The following is a 23,675-nucleotide window of genomic DNA, read 5'->3' as shown; positions in this document are numbered from 1 at the left end:
CCCTGCACTCCCAACTCCTCCCTATATTACAGTTATGCCCCTGCACTCCCAACTCCTCCCTATATTACAGTTATGCCCCTGCACTCTCAAATCCTCCCTATATTATAGTTATGCCCCTGCACTCCCAACTCCTCCCTATATTACAGTTATGCCCCTGCACTCTCAACTCCTCCCTATATTACAGTTATGCCCCTGCACTCTCAACTCCTCCCTATATTACAGTTATGCCCCTGCACTCCCAACTCCTCCCTATATTGCAGTTATGCCCCTGCACTGCCAACTCCTCCCTATATTGCAGTTATGCCCCTGCGCTCCCAACTCCTCCCTATATTACAGTTATGCCCCTGCACTCCCAACTCCTCCCTATATTGGCCCCTGCACTCCCAACTCCTCCCTATATTGCAGTTATGCCCCTGCACTCCCAACTTCTCCCTATATTGCAGTTATGCTCCTGCACTCTCAACTCCTCCCTATATTACAGTTATGCCCCTGCACTCCCAACTCCTCCCTATATTGCAGTTATGTCCCTGCACTCCCAACTCCTCCCTATATTGCAGTTATGCCCCTGCACTCCCAACTCCTCCCTATATTGCAGTTATGCCCCTACACTGCCAACTTCTCCCTATATTGCAGTTATGCCCCTGCACTGCCAACTCCTCCCTATATTGCAGTTATGCCCCTGCACTGCCAACTCCTCCCTATATTGCAGCTATGTCACTGCACTCCCAACTCCTCCCTAGTATGCAGTTATGCCCCTGCACTGCCAACTCCTCCCTATATTGCAGCTATGTCCCTGCACTCCCAACTCCTCCCTAGTATGCAGTTATGCCCCTGCACTGCCAACTTCTCTTTATATAACTTATTTATACTACTCGGTTTCCCAACTCCTCCAATTCGCTATACTGTTTCTCTACCTCCCAAGCTAGCCAATATAACATTGCCAGGAAACAGCAACTGAACCCATCAGCACCAATCACACAACCCTGCCAATCACTGGCTGTGCTCTGCATGAAAGCTGCAGTGCTTGTAGCTTTCTAGTGGGACTACACTGCTTCTTTACTGTCCCTTTAAATGTTACTAGGGCTTGTAACACTCTACTTGATCAAGTGCGTTACAAGTCTGTTCTATATTATAAATTATTTTTACAGTATAAATTACAACTTGACTCATTTCGTGTCTAGTACCATGAGTATGATTTTATTTACACAGGTACACAATATAATGAGATATGATTCTATTCACAGGTACAACTGACTCAATGCAGGAGAGAGTTTATGCTGATATACGTCCAGAGGAGATAGGTACAGATACATGTGTTTAATAAATCTACTGCTGTACCGCTATATGGCAGCTGTGTTTGCAACTATGTTTTTAATAATGTTACATAAGACACGCTCCTCTGCCTACCCCAGTATGCTCTCATAGAAAGGTACTAAGTTACAACAAAAAGTACCAAGGGAAAGGTAAATCCAATAATAGAAGTAAGTAGAAAGTATTTTTTTTTTAAATAGTATAATCTACCTTTCTTGATTTAGATAGGATACAATTACACACCTGGGTAGGTAGCATGCATTTGTCAGAAGCACTACAGGGTAGCAAATGCTGTTGTTGTTTAGTGCTCATGCAAATGCAAGTGTATAACATTCTTAAAAGTATTCCTGCAAAATTGCTGCCCTATAGTGTTCCAGACATATGCACGATCCTGAGCCAACCTACATGCTTTTCAACCAAGCATACCAAGAGAACAGTCAATTTGAAAACAAAAATAAATTACAAACGGGTAGATTACGAGTTTTGTTGGTAAAGCTGTACAGGGCTAATGTGCAGTTTCTGCTCACCGCTCACCTACAGACAACGCTGGTATTACGTTTTTTTTTTTTAAACCCGGCGTTAGCCGCAGAAAAGTGAGCAGAGAGCAAAATTTTGCTCCACATCTCACCTCAATACCAGCGCTGCTTACGATAGTGGTGAGCTGGCTAAACGTGCTCGTGCACGATTTCCCCATAGGAATCAATGGGGGACAGCCAGCTGAAAAAAAAACTAACACCTGCAAAAAAGTAGCGTTCAGCTCCTAACGCAGCCCCATTGATTCCTATGGGGAAAGAAATGTATGTCTACACCTAACACCCTAACATGAACCCCGAGTCTAAACACCCCTAATATTACACTTATTAACCCCTAATCTGCCGCCCCCAACATCGCAAACACCTGCATTATATTATTAACCCCTAATCTAACGCTCAGGACACCGCCGCCACATACATTATACTTATGAACCCCTAATCTGCTGCCCCCAACATCGCTGACACCTACATTATATTTATTAACCCCTAATCTGCCGCCCCCAATGTCGCCACAACCTACCTACAATTATTAGCCCCTAATCTGCCGCCCCCAACGTCGCTACCACTATATTAAAGTTATTAACCCCTAAATCTAAGTCTAACCCTAAACCTAACACCCCCTAACTTAAATATAATTTAAATAAATCTAAATAAAATAACTACAATTAACTAAATTATTATGATTTAAAACTAGATACTTACCTATAAAATAAACCCTAAGCTAGCTACAGTATAACTAATAGTTACATTGTATCTAGCTTAGGGTTTATTTTTATTTTACAGGCAACTTTGTATTTATTTTAACTAGGTACAATAGTTATTAAATAGATATTAACTATTTAATAACTACCTAGCTAAAATAAGTACAAATTTACCTGTAAAATAAAACCTAACCTAAGTTACAATTACACCTAACACTACACTATAATTAAATTAATTCCCTAAATTAACTACAATTAAATACAATTAAATAACATTATCTAAAGTACGGAGAAAAAAAACACTAAATTACAGAAAATAATAAAATAATTACAAGTTTTTTAAACTAATTACACCTAATCTAATCCCCCTAATAAAATAAAAAAGCCCCCCCAAAATAATAAAAATCCCTACCCTATACTAAATTACAAATAGCCCTTAAAAGGGCTTTTTGCGGGGCATTGCCCCAAAGTAATTAGCTCTTTAACCTGTAAAAAAAAAAATACAATACCCCCCAACATTAAAACCAACCACCCACACACACAACCCTACTCTATCAGCCAATCGGAATTGAAGGGACGCCATCTTGGATGACGTCACTTAAAGGTACCGTCATTTAGTCGTCGGATGAAGACAGAAGAGGATGCTCGGCGTCGGATGTCTTGAAGATGGACCCGCTCCACTCTGGATGGATGAAGATAGAAGATGCCATCTGGATGAAGACTTCTGCCCGTCTGGAGGACCTCTTCTTCCCAGCTTGGATGAAGACTTCTGCCCATCTGGAGGACCACTTCGCCCGGCTTCGTTGAGGACTTCAGCCCAGTTGGGTGAAGACTTCTCAAGGTAAGGTGATCTTCAAGGGGTTTACAGGTTAAAAAACTGATTACTTTGGGGCAATGCCCCGCAAAAAGCCCTTTTAAGGGCTATTTGTAATTTAGTATAGGGTAGGGATTTTTATTATTTTGGGGGGCTTTTTTATTTTATTAGGGAGATTAGATTAGGTGTAATTAGTTTAAAAAACTTGTAATTATTTTATTATTTTCTGTAATTTAGTGGGGGGGTTTCCGTACTTTAGATAATGTTAGTTAATTGTATTTAATTGTAGTTAATTTAGGGAATTAATTTAATTATAGTGTAGTGTTAGGTGTAATTGTAACTTAGGTTATATTTTACAGGTAAATTTGTACTTATTTTAGCTAGGTAGTTATTAAATAGTTAATATCTATTTAATAACTATTGTACCTAGTTAAAATAAATACAAAGTTGCCTGTAAAATAAAAATAAACCCTGAGATAGATACAATGTAACTATTAGTTATATTGTAGCTATCTTTGGGTTTATTTTATAGGTAAGAATTTAGTTTTAAATAGGAATAATTTAGTTAATAATAGTAATTTTATTTAGATTTTTTAAAATTATATTTAAGTTAGGGGGTGTTAGGGTTAGACTTAGGTTTAGCGGTTAATACATTTAATATAGTGGCGGCGACGTTGGGGGCGGCAGATTAGGGGTTAATAAATGTAGGTAGGTTTTGGCAATGTTAGGGACGGCAGATTAGGGGTTAATAAAATTTAACTAGTGCTTGCGAGTCGGGAGTGCGGGGGTTTAGGGGTTAATATTTTTATTATAGTGGAGACGATGTCCGGTTCGGCAGATTAGGGGTTAAAAAATGTATTTTAGTGTTTGCGATGTGGGGGGGGGGCCTCAGTTTAGGGGTTAATAGGTAGTTTATGGGTGTTAGTGTACTTTTTAGCACTTTAGTTAAGAGTTTTATACTACGGCGTTAGCCCATAAAACTCTTAACTACTGACTTTCAAATGCGTTAGGGATCTTGGAGGTAGAGGCTGTACCGCTCACTTTTAGGAAGACTCGTAATACCGGCATTAGGAAAATCCCATTGAAAAAATAGGATACGCAATTGACGTAAGTGGATTTGCGGTATTTTTGAGTCGCGCCAAAAAAGTGAGCGGTACACCTGTACCTGCCAGACTCGTAATACCAGCGGGCGTTAAAAAGCAGCGTTGGGACCTCTCAACGCTGCTTTTTAACCCTAACGTAAGACTCGTAATCTAGCCGATAGTTTTTTTTTTTAGTATATATATATATATTCTGAACTCTGGAAGAAAGTTAACTGGGTTTCATGTCCTTTTAATTTTGACATCCAATTCCTTAAATGATTTAATAGGGATATAAAAGTCCCTAAATTGTTATACTGGCTATTTAAAGGAATATATTTTTTTATACTCAAAGAGAAATCCAGATTTTTTTCTTTCAAAATTCAGACAGAGCATGCAATTTTAAAACAACTTTCTAGTTTACACATATTATCTAATTTTCCTTGTTCTCTTGCTAACCTATGTTGAAAAGAATACCTAGGTAGGCTCAGGAGCAGCAAAGCACTACTGGGAGCTATAAGCTGATTGGTGGCTGCACATATATGCTACCTGTCATTGGGTCACCTGATGTATTCAGCTAGCTCCCAGTGATGCATTGCTGCTCCTTCAACAAAGGATATCAATAGAACAAAGCAAAATTGATCATTGAAGTAAATTGGAAATCATAAATCATGAAAGTTTAAAGGGACATGAAACTCCACATTTTTCTTTTATGATTCAGATAGCGTTCAATTTAATAATATGCTGCCATTTAGTGCTCTTGCAAATGCAAATGTATAACATTCTTAAAAGTATTCCTGCAATATGTCTGCCATAAAGTGTTCCATATGGATGCTTTTGATCCTACCTACCCGCTTTTCAACAAAGCATACCAAGAGAACAAATTTGATAACAGAAATAAATTGGATTGTCTTTTCTTTTTTTTACACTCTGTATGAATTGGGTTTCATGTCCCTTTAAATATTTCTGTTAAAAATTTAACATGGACATGAAAGCCCCTAAATTGTTATGCTAGCTCTTTAAAGGAATATATTTTGCTATACTTAAAGGGACATTAAACACTAAATAAATGCTAGATAGAATGATGCATTCAAAGAAAAGGTTAGTCTGAGAGATGTATTTTTTAAAGTTTCAGTAGCTGTTTAGATATTGACAATATAAGTGTAAAGTTTTAGTGTCTATAAAACAATGGGAGCTGGCATGTTGTAACTTAGGTTTCTTTCTCTGCTGTGGCCAATTAGGGAGAGTTATAAATAGGTCAGTAGAGTGTGCAGCCAATGGCTGTGAGGAATATAACAGTGTTCTGCACTTTCATTTTTAACAGGAACTCAAAAGCTCACGATTTCAGAATAAAATTACAGGAAAAGGGGACAAAATAAATAATGAAAGTATATTTGTTGAGTTTTTGTTATATATAGTATTTATCATTTCATATTACCATCTAAAAGTGTTTAATGTCCCTTTAAACAAAAAAGTGCTTTCCTTTACAGAACTCCTGTTTCTTTGAAAGCACCAACGGTACAGATGCCTCTGGCTTTAAACACTTGCCTTGCACATACTCAGTCCTGTGTATTACCCCCATAATAGCTGTAGACGTACTGAGAGTGCAGAGAAGTAAAAAATGTTGGAAACAGGAGCGCCTTTGCCTTTTTCCAGAAAGTGAGACTATTGTCAATATTACATTTTTTTAAGGGACATTTTACTGTGAAAATAAAATGCTCTATTTAAAGTGAAGGTCAAGTCCGGCTCACTCGTTTACATTTTTATACTGTACATTTAAAATCAGCATGATGTTCATTCATCAAAATCTTCATAAATATTTGTGTCATTTCAATTTTTACCTCAGTTGTCCGCCCGACATCTTCCCGCAATTGATTGACAGTTTTTATAAATCTTATAGCCAATTCCTTTTCTACCCCCGGGGCGTCCTGCCGCTTTTTACCCACGTCATCAATATCTATTGCGCATGAGTGTAATCCCGGGAAGCGTCATAGACTTCGTGCTCGTGCATGATAAGCGCCTGCGTATTACGCTCTATGTTTGTATCCGATACATTGAGTCTGTCACTACTATTGAGCGCAAGAGAAGAAAGCAACTAAAATAATAGTGTCCGTTGTACTCATCCAAACGGGTAAATATTATGGCACCAGACGCAAAATAATATCTATATGTTTTAACATTTCTACGAATGCGCGAATGCGGGTAAAATACGCATGCACATTTTGAACCTGGTGTTGTGCACAAGCTTGGAAGTGACGTGGTCAGCTTGTTGAAACGCTCGCTACGTCACACGTGCCAAAGAAGGAAGTGGAGCAGGGGAGGAGTAAAAATACGAAACAGCGGTATTATATATATCTATTTTACTACAAAATAATTGACATTTTTACAAAATTATGTTAGCGACTTTAATAGTTAGATTATAATGTTTACATGGGTGCTGTGCATTTAGTTAAAATTGACCTTCACTTTAAATAAATCATTTTATTTTTATACAAAAAATAAGTTTCTTTGACAGTGTGTGTGTAACCCCTACATAAAGTTGCCACAGAGGCATTCCTACAATAATTCATAATGTTGGCTGCAAAGTACACTCTTTTTAGAAGGGGCTTAAATGCTACAAGTTTTCTTCCCCCCCCCCCCCCCCCCCGTTAAATATTTAAACCCTCACTTCCTATGTAATAAACATCATACAAGCACCACACATTTCCTTATTTCAATATGTGCTTAACTCCTTCAAGAGTGTTAAATTTGTAGTCATCTTGCACTCCTCATCATTTTGCTCCAGATAAGACCGACCAATGATGAGAGCATACACATGTATGCGTGTTTCTCATTTGCTCAACAGCTGTATTGTATTGTCATGTGGGACAGACAGAAGAACAACTTTAACTATGTAAGGGTTACACACACACTGTCAAAGAAACTTATTTTTTGTATAAAAATAAAATGATTTATTTAAATAGAGCATTTTATTTTTACAGTAAAATGTCCCTTTAAAAAATGTAATATTGACAATAGTCCCACGCTCTTGTAAGTCTACAGCTATTATGGGGGTAATACACAGGACTGAGTATTTGCAAGGCAAGTGTTTAAAGCCAGAGGCATCTGTGTCTTTGGTGCTTTCAAAGAAACAGGAGTTCAGTAAAGGAAAGCACTTTTTTGTTTAAAGGGACGTTAAACACTTTTAGATGGTAATATGAAATGATAAATTCTATATATAACAAAAACTCTACAATAGGGAGGTTGGGGGAGTAAGGGCATATCCTACATTGCAGAATATATTTAAAAATAAAATAAAAACAAAACAAACAAAAAAAGCTTATTTTTATACTGGCAGACCTTCTGCCAGTACTTAAGATGGGGGTGACCTTTGGGGGGTGGGGGAGGGAAGAGAGCTGTTTGAGAGGGATCAGGGGGTGGGATGTGTCAGGTGGGAGGCTGATCTCTACACTAAAGCTCAAATTAACCCTACAAGCTACCTAATTAACCCCTTCCCTGCTGGGCATAATACAAGTGTGGTGCGCAGCAACATTTAGCGGCCTTTTAATTACCAAAAAGCAATGCCAAAGCCATATATGTCTGCTATTTCTAAACAAAGGGGATCCCAGAGAAGAATTTACAACCATTTGTGGCATAATTGCTCAAGCTGTTTGTAAATCATTTCAGTGAGAAACCTAACGTTTGTGAAAAAGTTAACTTTTTTTTTTTATTTGATCACATTTGGCGGTGAAATTGTGGCATGAAATATACCAAAATGGGCCTAGATCAATACTTTGGGTTGTCTACGAAAAAAAAATATATGCATGTGAAGGGATATTCAGGGATTCCTGACAGATATCAGTGTTACAATGTAACTAGCGCTAATTTTGAAAAAAAAAAATGGTTTGGAAATAGAAAAATGCTACTTGTACTTATTGCCCTATAACTTGCAAAAAAGGAAAGAACATGTAAATATTGGGTATTTCTAAACTCAGGACAAAATTTAGAAACTATTTAGCATGGTTGTCTTTTGGTGGTTGTAGATGTGTAACAGATTTTGGGGGTCAAAGTTAGAAAAAGTGTGTGTTTTTTCCATTTTTTCATCATCATTTATATTTTTTATAGTAAATTATAAGATATTATGAAAGTAATGGTATCTTTAGAAAGTCCATTTAATGGCGAGAAAAACGGTATATAATATGTGTGGGTACAGTAAATGAGTAAGAGGAAAATTACAGCTAAACACAAACACCGCAGAAATGTAAAAACAGCCCTGGTACTTAACGGTAAAAAAATAGAAAAATGGTCTGGTCATTAAGGGGTTAAAAAGAGCATATCTAGGTAGGTAACATGCACATGTCTGGAGCACTACTTGGTTGCAAACACTACTGCCATTTAGTGCTCTTGCAAATGTATAAATTCTTTAAAGTATACAGCAAAACTGCTGCCATATACAGCTTATACGTATATGCATTTGTGAATGGCTGATGGCTGTCACATGGTACGTGTATGCATTTGTGATTGGCTGATGGCTGTCACATGATACAGGAGGAGTGGAAATAGACATAACTTTCAGATTTTTCAGAACAAAATCTACTACTCATTTGAAGTTCAGACTAAGTGCTATAGCATTGTCTTGTTATCTTGCATTTGTTGATTATGCAAATCTACTGCATTTACTGGTCCTTTAAATACACTTTTAAAGGGACATTTTATTTTACAGCTGGTGAGCAAATAAGAAACAGGTATACATGTGTATACTCTAATCACTGGTGGTGTCCTTTTCTGGAGCAGAATGATAATATCCAAGGAGTGCAAGTTTAAAGGGACAGTCTACTCCAGAATTATTATTGTTCAAAAAGATAGATAATCCCTTTATCATAACCAACACTGTTATATTAATATACTTTTTACCTATGTGATTACCTTGTATCTAAGGCTCTGCAAACTGCCCCCTTATTTCAGTTCTTTTGACAGACTTGCATTTTAGCCAATTACTGCTGACTCATAAATAACTCCACGTGAGTGAGCACAATATTATCTATATGGCACATATGAACTAGCGCTATCTACCCATGAAAAACTGTCAAAATGCACGGAGATAAGAGGAGGCCTTCAAGGGCCTGTAAATTTGCATATGAGCCTACATAGATTTACATTTCAACAAAGACTACAAAGAGAACAAGCAAATTTGATGACAAAAGTAAGTTGGAAAGTTGCATGCGCTATCTGAATCATGAAAGTTTAATTTTGACTAAACTGTCCCTTGCACTACATATTTAAGCCTTAAAATAAGGGAATGTTTGGTGCTTTCGTGGGGTTTATAACATGTGAAGTGAGGGGTTAAATATTAAAAGAGGAAAAATTAAAAAAAGAAGAAAATTTGTTGCAAAACAATGTAGTAGCATTTATGTCCCTTTATTAAAGAGCATCCTTTGCTGTTAACCTAATGAACTACTTTAAGAATGCCTCTGTGATTGTTTAATTCAGCACTGTTTCCCATCTGTGTATTCCATTGTACAGTTACTGTGAATAATAATATCAATCACCTAACAATATTTAGGGACAGTAGGGTGACATATGAGTTTCACAATGATCTGTTTAGTATCAAAAGTTACCGCTCCAGACCCTAAAAACTAAGCACTGTGTATTAACAATTCAGGGTAGACTAGAAATCAAACTCTATAAAGTAACAGTGCTGTACAGAGAATACACTGCTTATGTCATCAAATACACAGTTCAGTTTTTTTTCCACATAGTATCCCATAGCTCCTATGGTGCTGCACTTGATTGGCTGCACTAGGCAATCTCTCAAACTAATTTACCATTGATTTTAAAGTGGGTGTCTACAAAATATATCTGTTGCAAAATATAAAAACCTGAATTATTTAAAGGCATTATCTTCCATTCATGGAATATATTCTATTAAAAGGATACTAAACCCAATTTGTTTCTTTAATGATTCAGTTATAGCATGCAATTTTAAGCAACTTCCTAATTTACTTTGATTATCACATTTTCTTTGTTCTCTTGCTATCTTTATTTAAAAAGCAGGCATGTTAAGCTTAGGAGCTGGCCCATTTTTGGTTCAAAACCTGGGTTACACTAGCTTATTGGTGGCTAAATGTAGCGACCAATAAGCAAGCGCTACCCAGGGTGCTGAACCTAAAATGAGCTGACTCCTAAGCTTTATATTCTTGCTTTTTAAATAAAGATAGCAAGAGAACAAAAAAATTGATAATAGGAGAAAATTAGAAAGTTGCTTAAAATTGCATGCTGTATCTGAATTATTAAAGAAAAAAATTGGGTTTAGTATCCCTTTAATTTCAATGTCTCCATTATGTGATTAATTTGCTTCCATTATAGAACATTTTCACCAACAATGTATTTCTAGTTTAAAGGGAAATTATAATGAATAATTACCTGTTCTAATTCATTAGCACATAAACATAGCTTTCTAGGCACTGTAATACAAAATATGTTTTCTTTGACAAAAAAAAGAGCATGTCATATTTGTACGAGATTGTGCTTTTAAGAGGAAAGATACTATCATGGTATAGACATGTGCAATTCGTTTTGGCCGATTCAGAGATTCGGATGAATCTGAATTTCCGAATCAGCACCATAATGAAAATTCGGAAAACAAATAAATCAGTTTCGGAATTTTCGGATCCATTCCTTATTCATATTCTTTTCATTGTTCTAATCTAAACCGCAGTTCCCAACATCGCCAACACTAACTTAAACACTCAATAAAGCTATTAACCCCTAAACCGGCATTCGCCGACACTAACTAAACCTATTAACCTCTAAACCGCCGTTCCCCTGACATCGCGACACTAACTAAACCTATTAACCTCTAAACCGCCATTCCCTGACACTAACTAAACCTATTAACCTCTAAACCATCGTTCCCCGACATTGCCAACACTAACTAAACCTATTAATCTCTAAACCGCCGTTTCCCGACACTATCTAAACCTATTAACCCCTAAACCGCCGCCCCCACACATCGCCAACACTAACTAAACCTATTAACCTCTAAACCGCCACCCCCCACATCACCAACACTAACAAAACCTATTAACCTCTAAACCGCCGCCCCCCATATCGCCAAAACTAAATAAACCTATTAAACCCTAAACCGTCGTCCCCCCACATTGCAAACACTAAATAAAATACTTAACCTCTAAACTGCCATCCCCCACATTAAACTATTAACCCCTAAACATAACACACCCTAATTTTAACCTAATTAAAATACACCTAAAGTAAAGTTACAATTATTAACTAACCTATTTAAAAATAAATACAAACTTACTTGTGAAATAAAAATAAAACCTAAGCTAGTTACAATATTACTATTTACTAACTACCTAGATAAAATGAATACAAACTTACCTGTAAAATAAGTTTAAACTTAAAAAAAACTAACATTACTAGTTTAAAAAATCGAATACCAAAAATAAAAAACCTACCATTACTAAAAATAATAAAACCTAACATTACAAAAAAATTAAAACTACTATTACAAAAAATAATAAACACTAAAATTTAAAAAAATAAAAAAAACTACCATTACAAAAAATTAACAAATGAAATTATCCAAAATAATAAAAAATATTCCTATTCTAATACCTGTATAAAAAAGCACCCCAAAAATAAAAAAAATACCATTACAAAAAATAACAAACGAAATTATTCAAAATAATAAAAAATATTCTAATATTCTAAAAAAAAACACCCCAAAAAAAAAAAATCTATAATAAACTACCAATAGCCCTTAAAAGGGCCTTTTGTAGGGCATTGCCCTTAAGTTAACAGCTCTTTTGCCCCCAAAAATTAAACAAATACCCCTAACATTATAAACCCCCACCCCCCCAAATCCCCAAAATAAATAAAACCTAACTAAAAAAAACAAATCTACCCATTTCCCTGAAAAGGTCATTTGTATGGGCATTGCCCTTAAAAGGGCATTCAGCTCTTTTGCCCCAAAAAATTAAACAAATACCCCTAACATTATAAACCCTCACCCTCCCAAATCCCCAAAATAAATAAAACCTAACTAAAAAAATTAATCTACCCATTGCGCTGAAAAGGGCATTTGTATGGGCATTGCCCTTAAAAGGGCATTCAGCTGTTTTACAGCCCATTAAAAATAAAAAAGCCCTAATCTAAAAAAAAAATCAAAAAAATCAGTACTCGCAGTTCCTGAAGTCTGGCGAAAGATCTTCATCCAGACGGCTCCATCTGCATCCATCACGGGACCGGCATCTTCTATCTTCATTCTAGCAAAGGATTAGCGGTCGGTGGATGCGCAGAGGCGGAAGTTCAGGCGGAGGTCCATTGGTCCGACGTGGAGGTCCTCTTCATGCGATCATCCGCCGCACACTGAAGATTAAATGCAAGGTACCCCTTTTATATGAGGGTACCGTTGCATTCCTATTGGCTGAAAAATTCATGAACTGTGAGTACTGATTTTGAGGTTAGTGTTAGGTTTTTTTTGTTTTTGGTGTGGTTTTTTTTTTTTTTAGATTAGGGCTTTTTTATTTTTAATGGGCTTTAAAAGAGCTGAATGCCCTTACAAATGCCCTTTTCGGGGCAATGGGTAGATTCGTTTTTTTAGTTATGTTTTTTTTATTTTGGTGGTTTTGGGTGGTGGGGGTTTGTAATGTTAGGGGGTGGTTTTAATTTTTGGCAAAAGAGCTGTTAACTTTAGGGTAATGTCCTAAAAAGGCCCCTTTAAGGGCTATTGGTAGTTTATGATAGATTAGGGTTTTTATATTTTGGGGGGTGTTTTTTTTTTTAAACAGGGGTATTAGAATAATTTTTATTATTTTGAATAAGTTTTTATTTTTTATTTTTAGTAATGGTATTTTTTTATTTTTGTGGTGTTTTTTTTTTAGATTAAGGCTTTTTTTATTTGTAATGGGCTGTAAAAGAGCTGGATGCCCCTTTATGGGCAATGCCCATACAAATGCCCTTTTCGGGGCAATGGGTAGATTAGTTTTTTTTTACTTTGTTTTTTTAATTTGGGGGGGTTGTAATGTTAGGGGTATTTGTTTAATTTATTAGCAAAAGAGCTGTTAACTTTAGGGCAATGCCCTACAAAAGGCTAAAAGGGATAATATAAATTAGTTTTTTTTTTAATTTTGGGGTTTTGGTTTTTTTAAACAGGGTTTTAGAATAGGAATAATTTATAATTTTGTATAATTTCGTTATTTTTGTAATGGTAGTTTTTTAATTTTAGTGTTTATTTTTTTTAGTAATGTTAGGTTTTATTATTTTTAGTAATGTTAGGTTTTTCCTATTTTTGGTATAATTAGATTTTTTTAAACAAGTAATGTTATTTTTTTTTAGTTTAAGCTTAGGTTTTATTTTATTTCACAGGTAAGTTTGTATTTATTTTAACTAGGTAGTTAGTAAATAGTAATATTGTAACTAGTTTACGTTTTATTTTTATTTCACAGGTAAGTTTGTATTTATTTTTAAATATGTTACGGCTAGATTATGAGTTTTTCGTTTTGAGCTGTGCGGTGCTAACGAGCAGTTTTCCCTCACCGCTCACTTACATGCAGCGCTGGTATTACGAGTTTTTACAAACTCGTCGTTAAAAAGACAAGAAGTGAGCGTTGAGCAAAATTTTGCTCATTACCGCACTTCAATACCAGCGCTGCTTAAGTCAGCGGTGAGCTGGTTGTATGTGCTTGTGCACGATTTCCCCATAGGAATCAACGGGGAGAGCCGGCTGAGAAAAAGTCTATCACCTGCAAAAAAGCTGTGTAAAGCTCAGTAATGCAGCCCCATTTATTTCTATGGGGAAATAAAATTTATGTTTACACCTAACACCCTAACATGAACATGTCTAAACACCCCTAATCTTACACTTATGAACCCCTAATCTGCTGCCGCCAACATCGCCGCCATCTACATTATATTTATTAACCCCTAATCTCCCGCACCCAATGTCGCTGCAACCTACCTACACTTATTAACCCCTAATCTGCCGCCCCCAACATCGCCGCCACTATAATAAACATATTAACCCGTAAACCGCCACACTCCCACCTCGCAAACATTAGTTAAATATTATTAACCCCTATTCTGCCTCCCCTAACATCGCCGCCACCTACCTACATTTATTAACACCTAATCTGCCGCCCCCAATGTTGTCGCCACTATACTAAATGTATTAACCCCTAAACCTAAGTCTAACCCTAACCCTAACACCCCCTAACTTAAATATAATTAAAATAAATCTAACTAAAAATTCATATCATTAACTAAATTATTCCTATTTAAAACTAAATACTTACCTATAAAATAAACCCTAAGATAGCTACAATATAACTAATAGTTACATTGTATCTAGCTTAGTGTTTATTTTTATTTTACAGGCAAGTTTATTTATTTTAACTAGATAGAATAGTTATTAAATAGTTATTAACTATTTAATAACTACCTAGCTAAAATAAATACAAATTTACATGTAAAATAAAACCTAACCTAAGTTACACTAACACCTAACACTACACTACAATTAAATAAATTTACTAAATTAAATACAATTAAATAAATTAAATTAGCTAAATTACAAAAGAAACACTAAATTACAGAAAATAATAAACAAATTACAGATATTTAAACTAATTACACCTAATCTAATAGCCCTATAAAAATAAAAAAAAGCCTCCCCAAAAATAAAAAAAACCCTAGCCTAAACTAAACTACAAATAGCCCTTAAAAGGGCCTTTTGTGGGGCATTGTCCCAAAGTAATCAGCTCTTTTACCTGTAAAAAAAAAATACAAACACCCCCCCAACAGTAAAACCCACCACCCACACAACCAACCTCCCAAATAAAAACCTAACTAAAAAAACCTAAGCTCCCCATTGCCCTGAAAAGGGCATTTTGATGGGCATTGCCCTTAAAAGGGCAGTTAGCTCTTGTTTGTATTTTTTTTACAGGTAAAAGAGCTGATTTCTTTGGGGCAATGCCCCGCAAAAGGCCCTTTTAAGGGCTATTGGTAGTTTAGGTTAGGCTAGGGTTTTTTTTTATTTTGGGGGGAGGCTTTTTTATTTTGATAGGGCTATTAGATTAGGTGTAATTAGTTTAAATATCTGTAATTTGTTTATTATTTTCTGTAATTTAGTGTTTGTTTGTTTTTTGTACTTTAGCTAATTTAATTTAATTGATTTAATTGTATTTAATTTAGTAAATTTATTTAATTATAGTGTAGTGTTAGGTGTTATTGTAACTTAGGTTAGTTTTTATTTTACAGGTACTTTTGTATTTATTTTAGCTAGGTAGTTATTAAATAGTTAATAACTATTTAATAACTATTGTACCTAGTTAAAATAAATACAAACTTGCCTGTAAAATAAAAATAAATCCTAAGCTAGCTACAATGTAACTATTAGTTATATTGTAGCTAGCTTAGGGTTTGTTTTATAGGTAAGTATTTAGTTTTAAATAGGAATAATGTAGTTAATGATAGTAATTGTATTTAGATTTATTTAAATTATATTTCAATTAGGGGGTGTTAGGGTTAGACTTAGGTTTAGGGGTTAATAAATTTAATATAGTGGCGGCGACATTGGGGGAGGCAGATTAGGGGTTAATAAATGTAGGTAGGTGGTGTTGATGTTAGGGACGGCAGATTAGGGGTTAATAATATTAAACTAATGTTTGCGAGGCGGAAGTGCGGCAGTTTAGGGGTTAATATGTTTATTATAGTGGCGACGACATTAAGGGCCACAGATTAGGGGTTAATAAATATAATGTAGGTGGCAGCGGTGTCCGGAGCGGCAGATTAGGGGTTAAAATTTGTATTATAGTGTTTGCGATGCGGGAGGGCCTCGGTTTAGGGGTTAATAGGTAGTTTATGGGTGTTAGTGTACTTTTTAGCACTTTAGTTATGAGTTTTATGTTACAGCATTGTACCATAAAACTCTTAACTACTGACTTTTAAATGCGTTAGGACTCTTGACGGGGTAGGGCGGGGTAGGGTGTACCGCTCACTTTTTGGCCTCCCAGGACAGACTCGTAATACCGGCGCTATGGAAGTCCCATAGAAAAAAGACTTTACGAAGTTTACGTAAGTCGTTTTGCGGTAAGGCCAAAGAAGTGTGCGGTGACCCTAAACCTTCAAGACTCGTAATAGCAGCGGTAGGGAAAAAGCAGCGTTAGGACCTCTTAACGCTGCTTTTTTACCCTAACGCATAACTCGTAATCTAGCTGTTAGTTAATAATTGTAACTTTATTTTAGGTGTATTTTAATTATGTTAAAGCTAGGGGGTGTAAGGTTTAGGGGTTAATAGTTTCATTAACTAGTTTAGATGTGGGGGGATGGCGGTTTAGAGGTTAATTATTTGATTTAGTGTTTGCGATGTGGGCGGACAGAGGTTTAGAGGTTAATAGGTTTAATTAGTTTTGGCGATGTGGGGGGGCAGCGGTTTAGAGGTTAATAGGTTTATTTAGTGTCAGCGATGTCGGAGAATGGTGATGGTTTAGGGGTTAATAGGTTTAGTTAGTGTTAATAGTTTATTTAGCTAGTTTAGATGTGGGGGATGGCAGTTATGAGGTTAATTATTTGATTTAGTAATTGCGATGTCGGAGAATGGCGGTTTAGAGGTTAATAGGTTTAGTTAGTGTCAGCAATATGGGGGCGCGGCGGTTTAGGGGGTTAATAGATTTATTTTTGTGTCTAGGAATGGCGGTTTAGAGGTTAATAGGTTTAGTTAGTGTTGGCGATGTGGGGGCTTCAGTTTAGGGGTTAATAAGTTTAGTTAGTGTTGGCAATGAGGGGTGCAGCGGTTTAGGGGTTAATAGGTTTAGTTAGTGTTGGCGATGTGGGGGCGGCGGTTTCGCGGTTAATAGCTTTATTTAGTGTCAGGGAACGACGGTTTAGATAATTTTGTTTCGGAAAATTAGTTATGTGTTAAGTTAAATCGTTTTTCGGATCTGTTCGTTATTTTGGATCCATTCTTTATTCATATATTCATTATTCTATTGTGAACTTTAGAATAAAATAATGAATATGAATAAAGAATTGATCCGAAATAACGAATGGATCCGAAATAACAAATGGATCCGAAAAACGATTTAACTTAACATAACTAATTTGCCGAAACAAAATAATTTTTTAACTTAAAGGGACATTATACACTAGATTTTTCCTTGCATAAATGTTTTGTAGATGATCCATTTATATAGTCCATACAGTTTTTTTGTTTTTTTTAATTGAAAGTTTTACTTATTTTTAAATAACATTTCTCTGATTTTCAGACTCCTAACCAAGCCCCAAAGTTTTAGGAGAATATCGACGTATACCTACTCCAGCTTGCTTCTGTTTGTGTAAAGGGTCTTTTCATATGCAAAGGAAGGGGGGAGTGTCTGCTATTTCCCACTTGCAGTGGGTGTTCCAGTAACCTTTTATTAAACAGAGCTAAACTGGAAGCTTCTAATAGACGGCTAGGTTTAGAGTTTTGCATTAGAAGGGGTGCGTTAGCTACGCGTGCTTTTTTTCCCCCGCACCTTTTAAATACCGCTGGTATTTAGAGTTCACAGAATGCCTGCGTTAGGCTCCAAAAAGGGAGCTTACAGGCATATTTACCGCCACTGCAACTCTCAATACCAGCGGTGCTTACGGACGCGGACAGCTTCAAAAACGTGCTCGTGCACGATTCCCCCATAGGAAACAATGGGGCCGTTTGAGCTGAAAAAAAACTGCAAAAAAGCAGCGTTCAGCTCCTAACGCAGCCCCATTGTTTCCTATGGGGAAACACTTCCTAAGTCTGCACCTAACACCCTAACATGTACCCCGAGTCTAAACACCCCTAAACTTACACTCATTAACCCCTAATCTGCCGCCCCCGCTATCGCTGACCCCTGTATTACACTTTTAACCCCTAATCTGCCGCTCCGTACACCGCCGCAACCTACATTATACCTATGTACCCCTAATCTGCTGCCCCTAACACCACTGACCCCTATATTATATTTATTAACCCCTAATCTGCCGCACCCAATGTCGCCGCCACCTACCTACAATTATTAACCCCTAATCTGCCGACCGGACCTCACAGCTACTCTAATAAAGTTATTAACCCCTAATCCGCCTCACTCCCGCCTCAAAAACCCTTAAATAAATAATATTAACCCCTAATCTGCCCTCCCTAACATCGCCGACACCTAACTTCAATTATTAACCCCTAATCAGCCGACCGGACCTCGCCGCTACTCTAATAAATGTATTAACCCCTAAAGCTAAGTCTTACCCTAACACCCCCCTAAGTTAAATATAATTTTTATCTAACGAAATAAATTATTTATTATTAAATAAATTATTCCTATTTAAAGCTAAATACTTACCTGTAAAATAAACCCTAATATAGCTTCAATATAACGAATAATTATATTGTAGCTATTTTAGGATTAATATTTATTTTACAGGCAACTTTGTATTTATTTTAACAAGGTACAATAGCTATTAAATAGTTAATAACTATTTAATAGTTACCTAGCTAAAATAATTACAAAATTGCCTGTAAAATAAATCCTAACCTAAGTTACAATTAAACCTAACACTACACTATCAATAAATAAATTAAATACAAATACCTACAAATAAATACAATTAAATAAACTAACTAAAGTACAAAAAATAAAAAAAGAACTAAGTTACAAAAAATAAAAAAATAAGTTACAAACATTATAAAAATATTACAACAATTTTAAGCTAATTACACCTACTCTAAGCCCCCTAATAAAATAACAAAGCCCCCCAAAATAAAAAAATGCCCTACCCTATTCTAAAATAAAAATGGAAAAGCTCTTTTACCTTACCAGCCCTTAAAAGGGCCTTTTGCGGGGCATGCCCCAAAGAAAACAGCTCTTTTGCCTGTAAAAAAAACATACAATACCCCCCCCAACATTACAACCCACCACTCACATACCCCTAATCTAACCCAAACCCCCCTTAAATAAACCTATCACTAAGCCCCTGAAGATCTTCCTACCTTGTCTTCACCACGCCGGGTATCACCGATCCGTCCACAAGAGGCTCTGAAGTCTTGATCCAAGCGGGGGGCTGAAGAGATCCATCATCCGGCTGAAGTCTTCTATCAAGCGGCATCTTCAATCTTCTTTCTTCCGGATCCATCTTCATCCCGCCGACGCGGAACATCCATCCTGGCCGACGACTTCCCGACGAATGACGGTTTCTTTAAGGGACGTCATCCAAGATGACGTCCCTCGAATTCCGATTGGCTGATAGGATTCTATCAGCCAATCGGAATTAAGGTCGGAAAATTCTGATTGGCTAATCCAATCAGCCAATCAGATTGAGCTCGCATTCTATTGGCTGTTCCTATTGGCTGTTCCTATCAGCCAATCGGAATTCGAGGGACGCCATCTTGGATGACGTCCCTTAAAGGAACCGTCATTCGTTGGGAAGTCGTCGGCCAGGATGGATGTTCCGCGTCGGCGGGATGAAGATGGATCCGGAAGAAAGAAGATTGAAGATGCCGCTTGATAGAAGACTTCAGCCGGATGATGGATCTCTTCAGCCCCCGCTTGGATCAAGACTTCAGCCGTATGATGGATCTCTTCAGCCCCCGCTTGGATCAAGACTTCATCCGGATGATGGATCTCTTCAGCCCCCGCTTGGATCAAGACTTCAGCCGGATGATGGATCTCTTCAGCCCCCACTTGGATCAAGACTTCAGCCGGATGATGGATCTCTTCAGCCCCCGCTTGGATCAAGACTTCAGCCAGATGATGGATCTCTTCAGCCCCCGCTTGGGCTTGGATGAAGACTTCGGAGCCTCTTGTGGACGGATCGGTGATACCCGGCATGGTGAAGACAAGGTAGGAAGATCTTCAGGGGCTTAGTGTTAGGTTTATTTAAGGGGCGTTTGGATTAGATTAGGGGTATGTGGGTGGTGAGTTGTAATGTTGGGGGGGTATTGTATGGGTTTTTTTTACCGGCAAAAGAGCTGTTTTCTTTGGGGCATGCCCCGCAAAAGGCCCTTTTAAGGGCTGGTAAGGTAAAAGAGCTTTTCAATTTTTATTTTAGAATAGGGTAGGGCATTTTTTTATTTTGGGGGGCTTTGTTATTTTATTAGGGGGCTTAGAGTAGGTGTAATTCGCTTAAAATTGTTGTAATATTTTTATAATGTTTGTAAATTATTTTTTTATTTTTTGTAACTTAGTTCTTTTTTTATTTTTTATACTTTAGTTAGTTTATTTATTTGTATTTATTTGTAGGTATTTGTATTTAATTTATTTATTGATAGTGTAGTGTTAGGTTTAATTGTAGATAATTGTAGGTATTTTATTTAATTAATTTATTGATAGTGTAGTGTTAGGTTTAATTGTAGATAATTGTAGGTATTTTATTTAATTAATTTATTGATAGTGTAGTGTTAGGTTTAATTGTAACTTAGGTTAGGATTTATTTTACAGGTAATTTTGTAATTATTTTAACTAGGTAGCTATTAAATAGTTATTAACTATTTAATAGCTATTGTACATGGTTAAAATAAATACAAAGTTGCCTGTAAAATAAATATTAATCCTAAAATAGCTACAACATAATTATTCTTTATATTGTAGCTATATTAGGGTTTATTTTACAGGTAAGTATTTAGCTTTAAATAGGAATAATTTATTTAATAATAAATAATTTATTTCGTTAGATAAAAATTATATTTAACTTAGGGGGGTGTTAGGGTTAGGGTAAGACTTAGCTTTAGGGGTTAATACATTTATTAGAGTAGCAGCGAGGTCCGGTCGGCAGATTAGGGTTTAATAATTGAAGTTAGGTGGTGGCGATGTTGGGGGGGGCAGATTAGGGGTTAATAAATATAATATAGGGGTCGGCAGTGTTAGGGGCAGCAGATTAGGGGTACATAGGGATAACGTAGGTTGCGGCGGTGTGCGGTCGGCAGATTAGGGGTTAAAAAAAATTATTAGAGTGGCGGCGATGTGTGGGGACCTCGGTTTAGGGGTGCATAGGTAGTTTATGGGTGTTAGTGTACTTTAGAGCACAGTAGTTAAGAGCTTTATGAACCGGCGTTAGCCCAAAAAGCTCTTAACTCCTGGCTTTTCTCTGCGGCTGGAGTCTTGTCGTTAGATTTCTAACGCTCACTTCAGCCAAGACTCTAAATACCGGATCCCATTGAAAAGATAGGATACGCAAATGGCGTAGGGGGATCTGTGGTATGGAAAAGTCGCGGCTGGAAAGTGAGCGTTAGACCCTTACCTACACGACTCTAAATACCAGCGGTAGCCCAAAACCAGCTTTAGTAGCCCCTAACGCTGGTTTTGACGGCTAACGCAAAACTCTAAATCTAGGCGTAAGTTTTTAAATGGTTTTATACTGAATTTTTATATCAGTATCTGTGCATATTATTCTTTATAGTAGTGTCTATTGCTTGCAGTTATATGAAAATTGGTGTATACTGTCCCTTTAACTTAACTAATTTCCCAAAACGAAATTATTTATTCAACTAATGAAAACAAAATGAAACTAAACAAATTTTTACTGTTGCACATGTGTATAAAGCATATGTAAATCCTAACCGGTTATGAAGTAATATGTTTCCATTCATTTGCAGTAAAATATTTCCTACTTTTACATGTTTATCAGTTCTTGTTATCACAGCTAGATATTTTAGTAAAGTATAATTTGGTTTCTATCTTTGTGTCCAGATATGGAAAAGCAGCCAGAGGAGAACTACAGTATTATTCTCTTTTCAGAAAACACAGGAGACAGTAAGTTAATAAGATTGTATCTTCTGTAATAAGTACATCTCTATTACACCAGGCAGGAGTCATGATTGCTGTTCATGTCTTATATAATAACACCAGTCACAAAGGGACCCCTGTTCCTGGCATGGATTATCCAGTCTAGAAGGGAGACAGATAATTATTTAGAGTAGGAGGGATAATGTAGTGGGAATAATATGGGAATAATATGATAGGGACACTAGTGGACCTACTCAACCGAGGGCATGGTGCAAAAATGTTTTGACTTCTTCCTGAAGGCAACTCAATAGGAAGCTATAGTAATAATATGCATGCTTGTTTGTGTAATAATTTTGAGTATATATATATATATATATATATATATATATATATATATATACACAGTATATATATATCAGGGCCGGACTGGGAATAAAAAGCAGCCTGGGAAAAATATGAAGACCAGCCCTATTTTCTGTTGTCGGTAGAATGCACATGCCCCATTTTTCTCAAAGGGGATTAGTGGGACACTCCTTCCCCAATATCTTTTTCAGAATTAAATTATATTACTTTGTATTCAATAAAAATACCAGATTGTGGTTATATAGGTACCCTACAACCCTATTGCATCTATTAATCACCCATTTAAATTGTAGCTTTCCAGCTGCTGCAGCCCACCGGGAAATCTCCTGGTATCCTGGTAGGCCAATACAGCCCTGATATATATATATATATATATATATATATATATATATATATATATATATATATATATACACACACATAATGGCAATGCTGCAGCTTATAATAATACTATTTTTACACACTGTATTTATACACTAGCAGTGAGCACACTGTACTGTATAATGATGTTAATAACTATACGCTGACTATGCCCAGATGAGTACACAGATCTATACTCTGAATATGCTGTGTTGTATAATGACATAATATCTATACATTGATACACGCTGCACTGTATAATGATGCTGCACAGTATATTGATGATGAGTATATATACACAGATAATGACCCCTTAGGCATAAACACCTATGTATAAACTGGCTGCTACGCCCCCTCCAACATTTGGCCCTGGTGCCACTGCACCTGCTGCGCCAGTGGTAGTTGTACCCCTAGAAAGGGAAGGTGGGGATGAGAAAGAGTGGGATGAAGAGAGAGATAGTGGAGAGAGATGGATGATAGGGGAGAGAGAAGAAACTGCTAAATTCACTAAGACATCTCACCAAACTCCCCAATTTGCATATTCTATACAAGAGATTCACAACACCTCACTCAGGCCTAGATTTGGAGTTTTGTCGGTAAAGACCCGCGTAGCTAACGCCGGCTTTTTTCTGGCCGCACCATAAAAATAACTCTGGTATTGAGAGTCCACATAAAGGCTGCGTTAGGCTCCAAAAAAGGAGCGTAGAGCATATTTAACGCAGCTTCAACTCTCGATACCAGAGTTGCTTACGCAAGCGGCCAGCCTCAAAAACGTGCTCGTGCAC

General features: G+C 36.6%; 1 protein-coding gene across 6 annotated transcripts in view; it reads left to right on the top strand.

The window, feature by feature from the left end:
- MILR1 (mast cell immunoglobulin like receptor 1) overlaps positions 1–23,675 on the top strand; it is a 267,612-nt gene that overhangs the window by 182,771 nt on the left and 61,166 nt on the right. For 4 of the 6 annotated variants that reach the window (XM_053708026.1, XM_053708062.1, XM_053708043.1 and 1 more), the window contains 2 exons: positions 1,245–1,301; positions 22,132–22,194. In XM_053708026.1, the coding sequence (XP_053564001.1) occupies positions 1,245–1,301; positions 22,132–22,194 (120 nt within the window). The remainder of the gene's footprint in view (positions 1–1,244; positions 1,302–22,131; positions 22,195–23,675) is intronic. The other 2 variants (XM_053708053.1, XM_053708034.1) reach the window with 1 other exon arrangement.

Source organism: Bombina bombina, chromosome 1, assembly GCF_027579735.1.
Source record: "Bombina bombina isolate aBomBom1 chromosome 1, aBomBom1.pri, whole genome shotgun sequence".
Lineage (NCBI taxonomy): Eukaryota > Metazoa > Chordata > Amphibia > Anura > Bombinatoridae > Bombina > Bombina bombina.
This window is presented reverse-complemented; position numbering and strand designations above follow the sequence as displayed.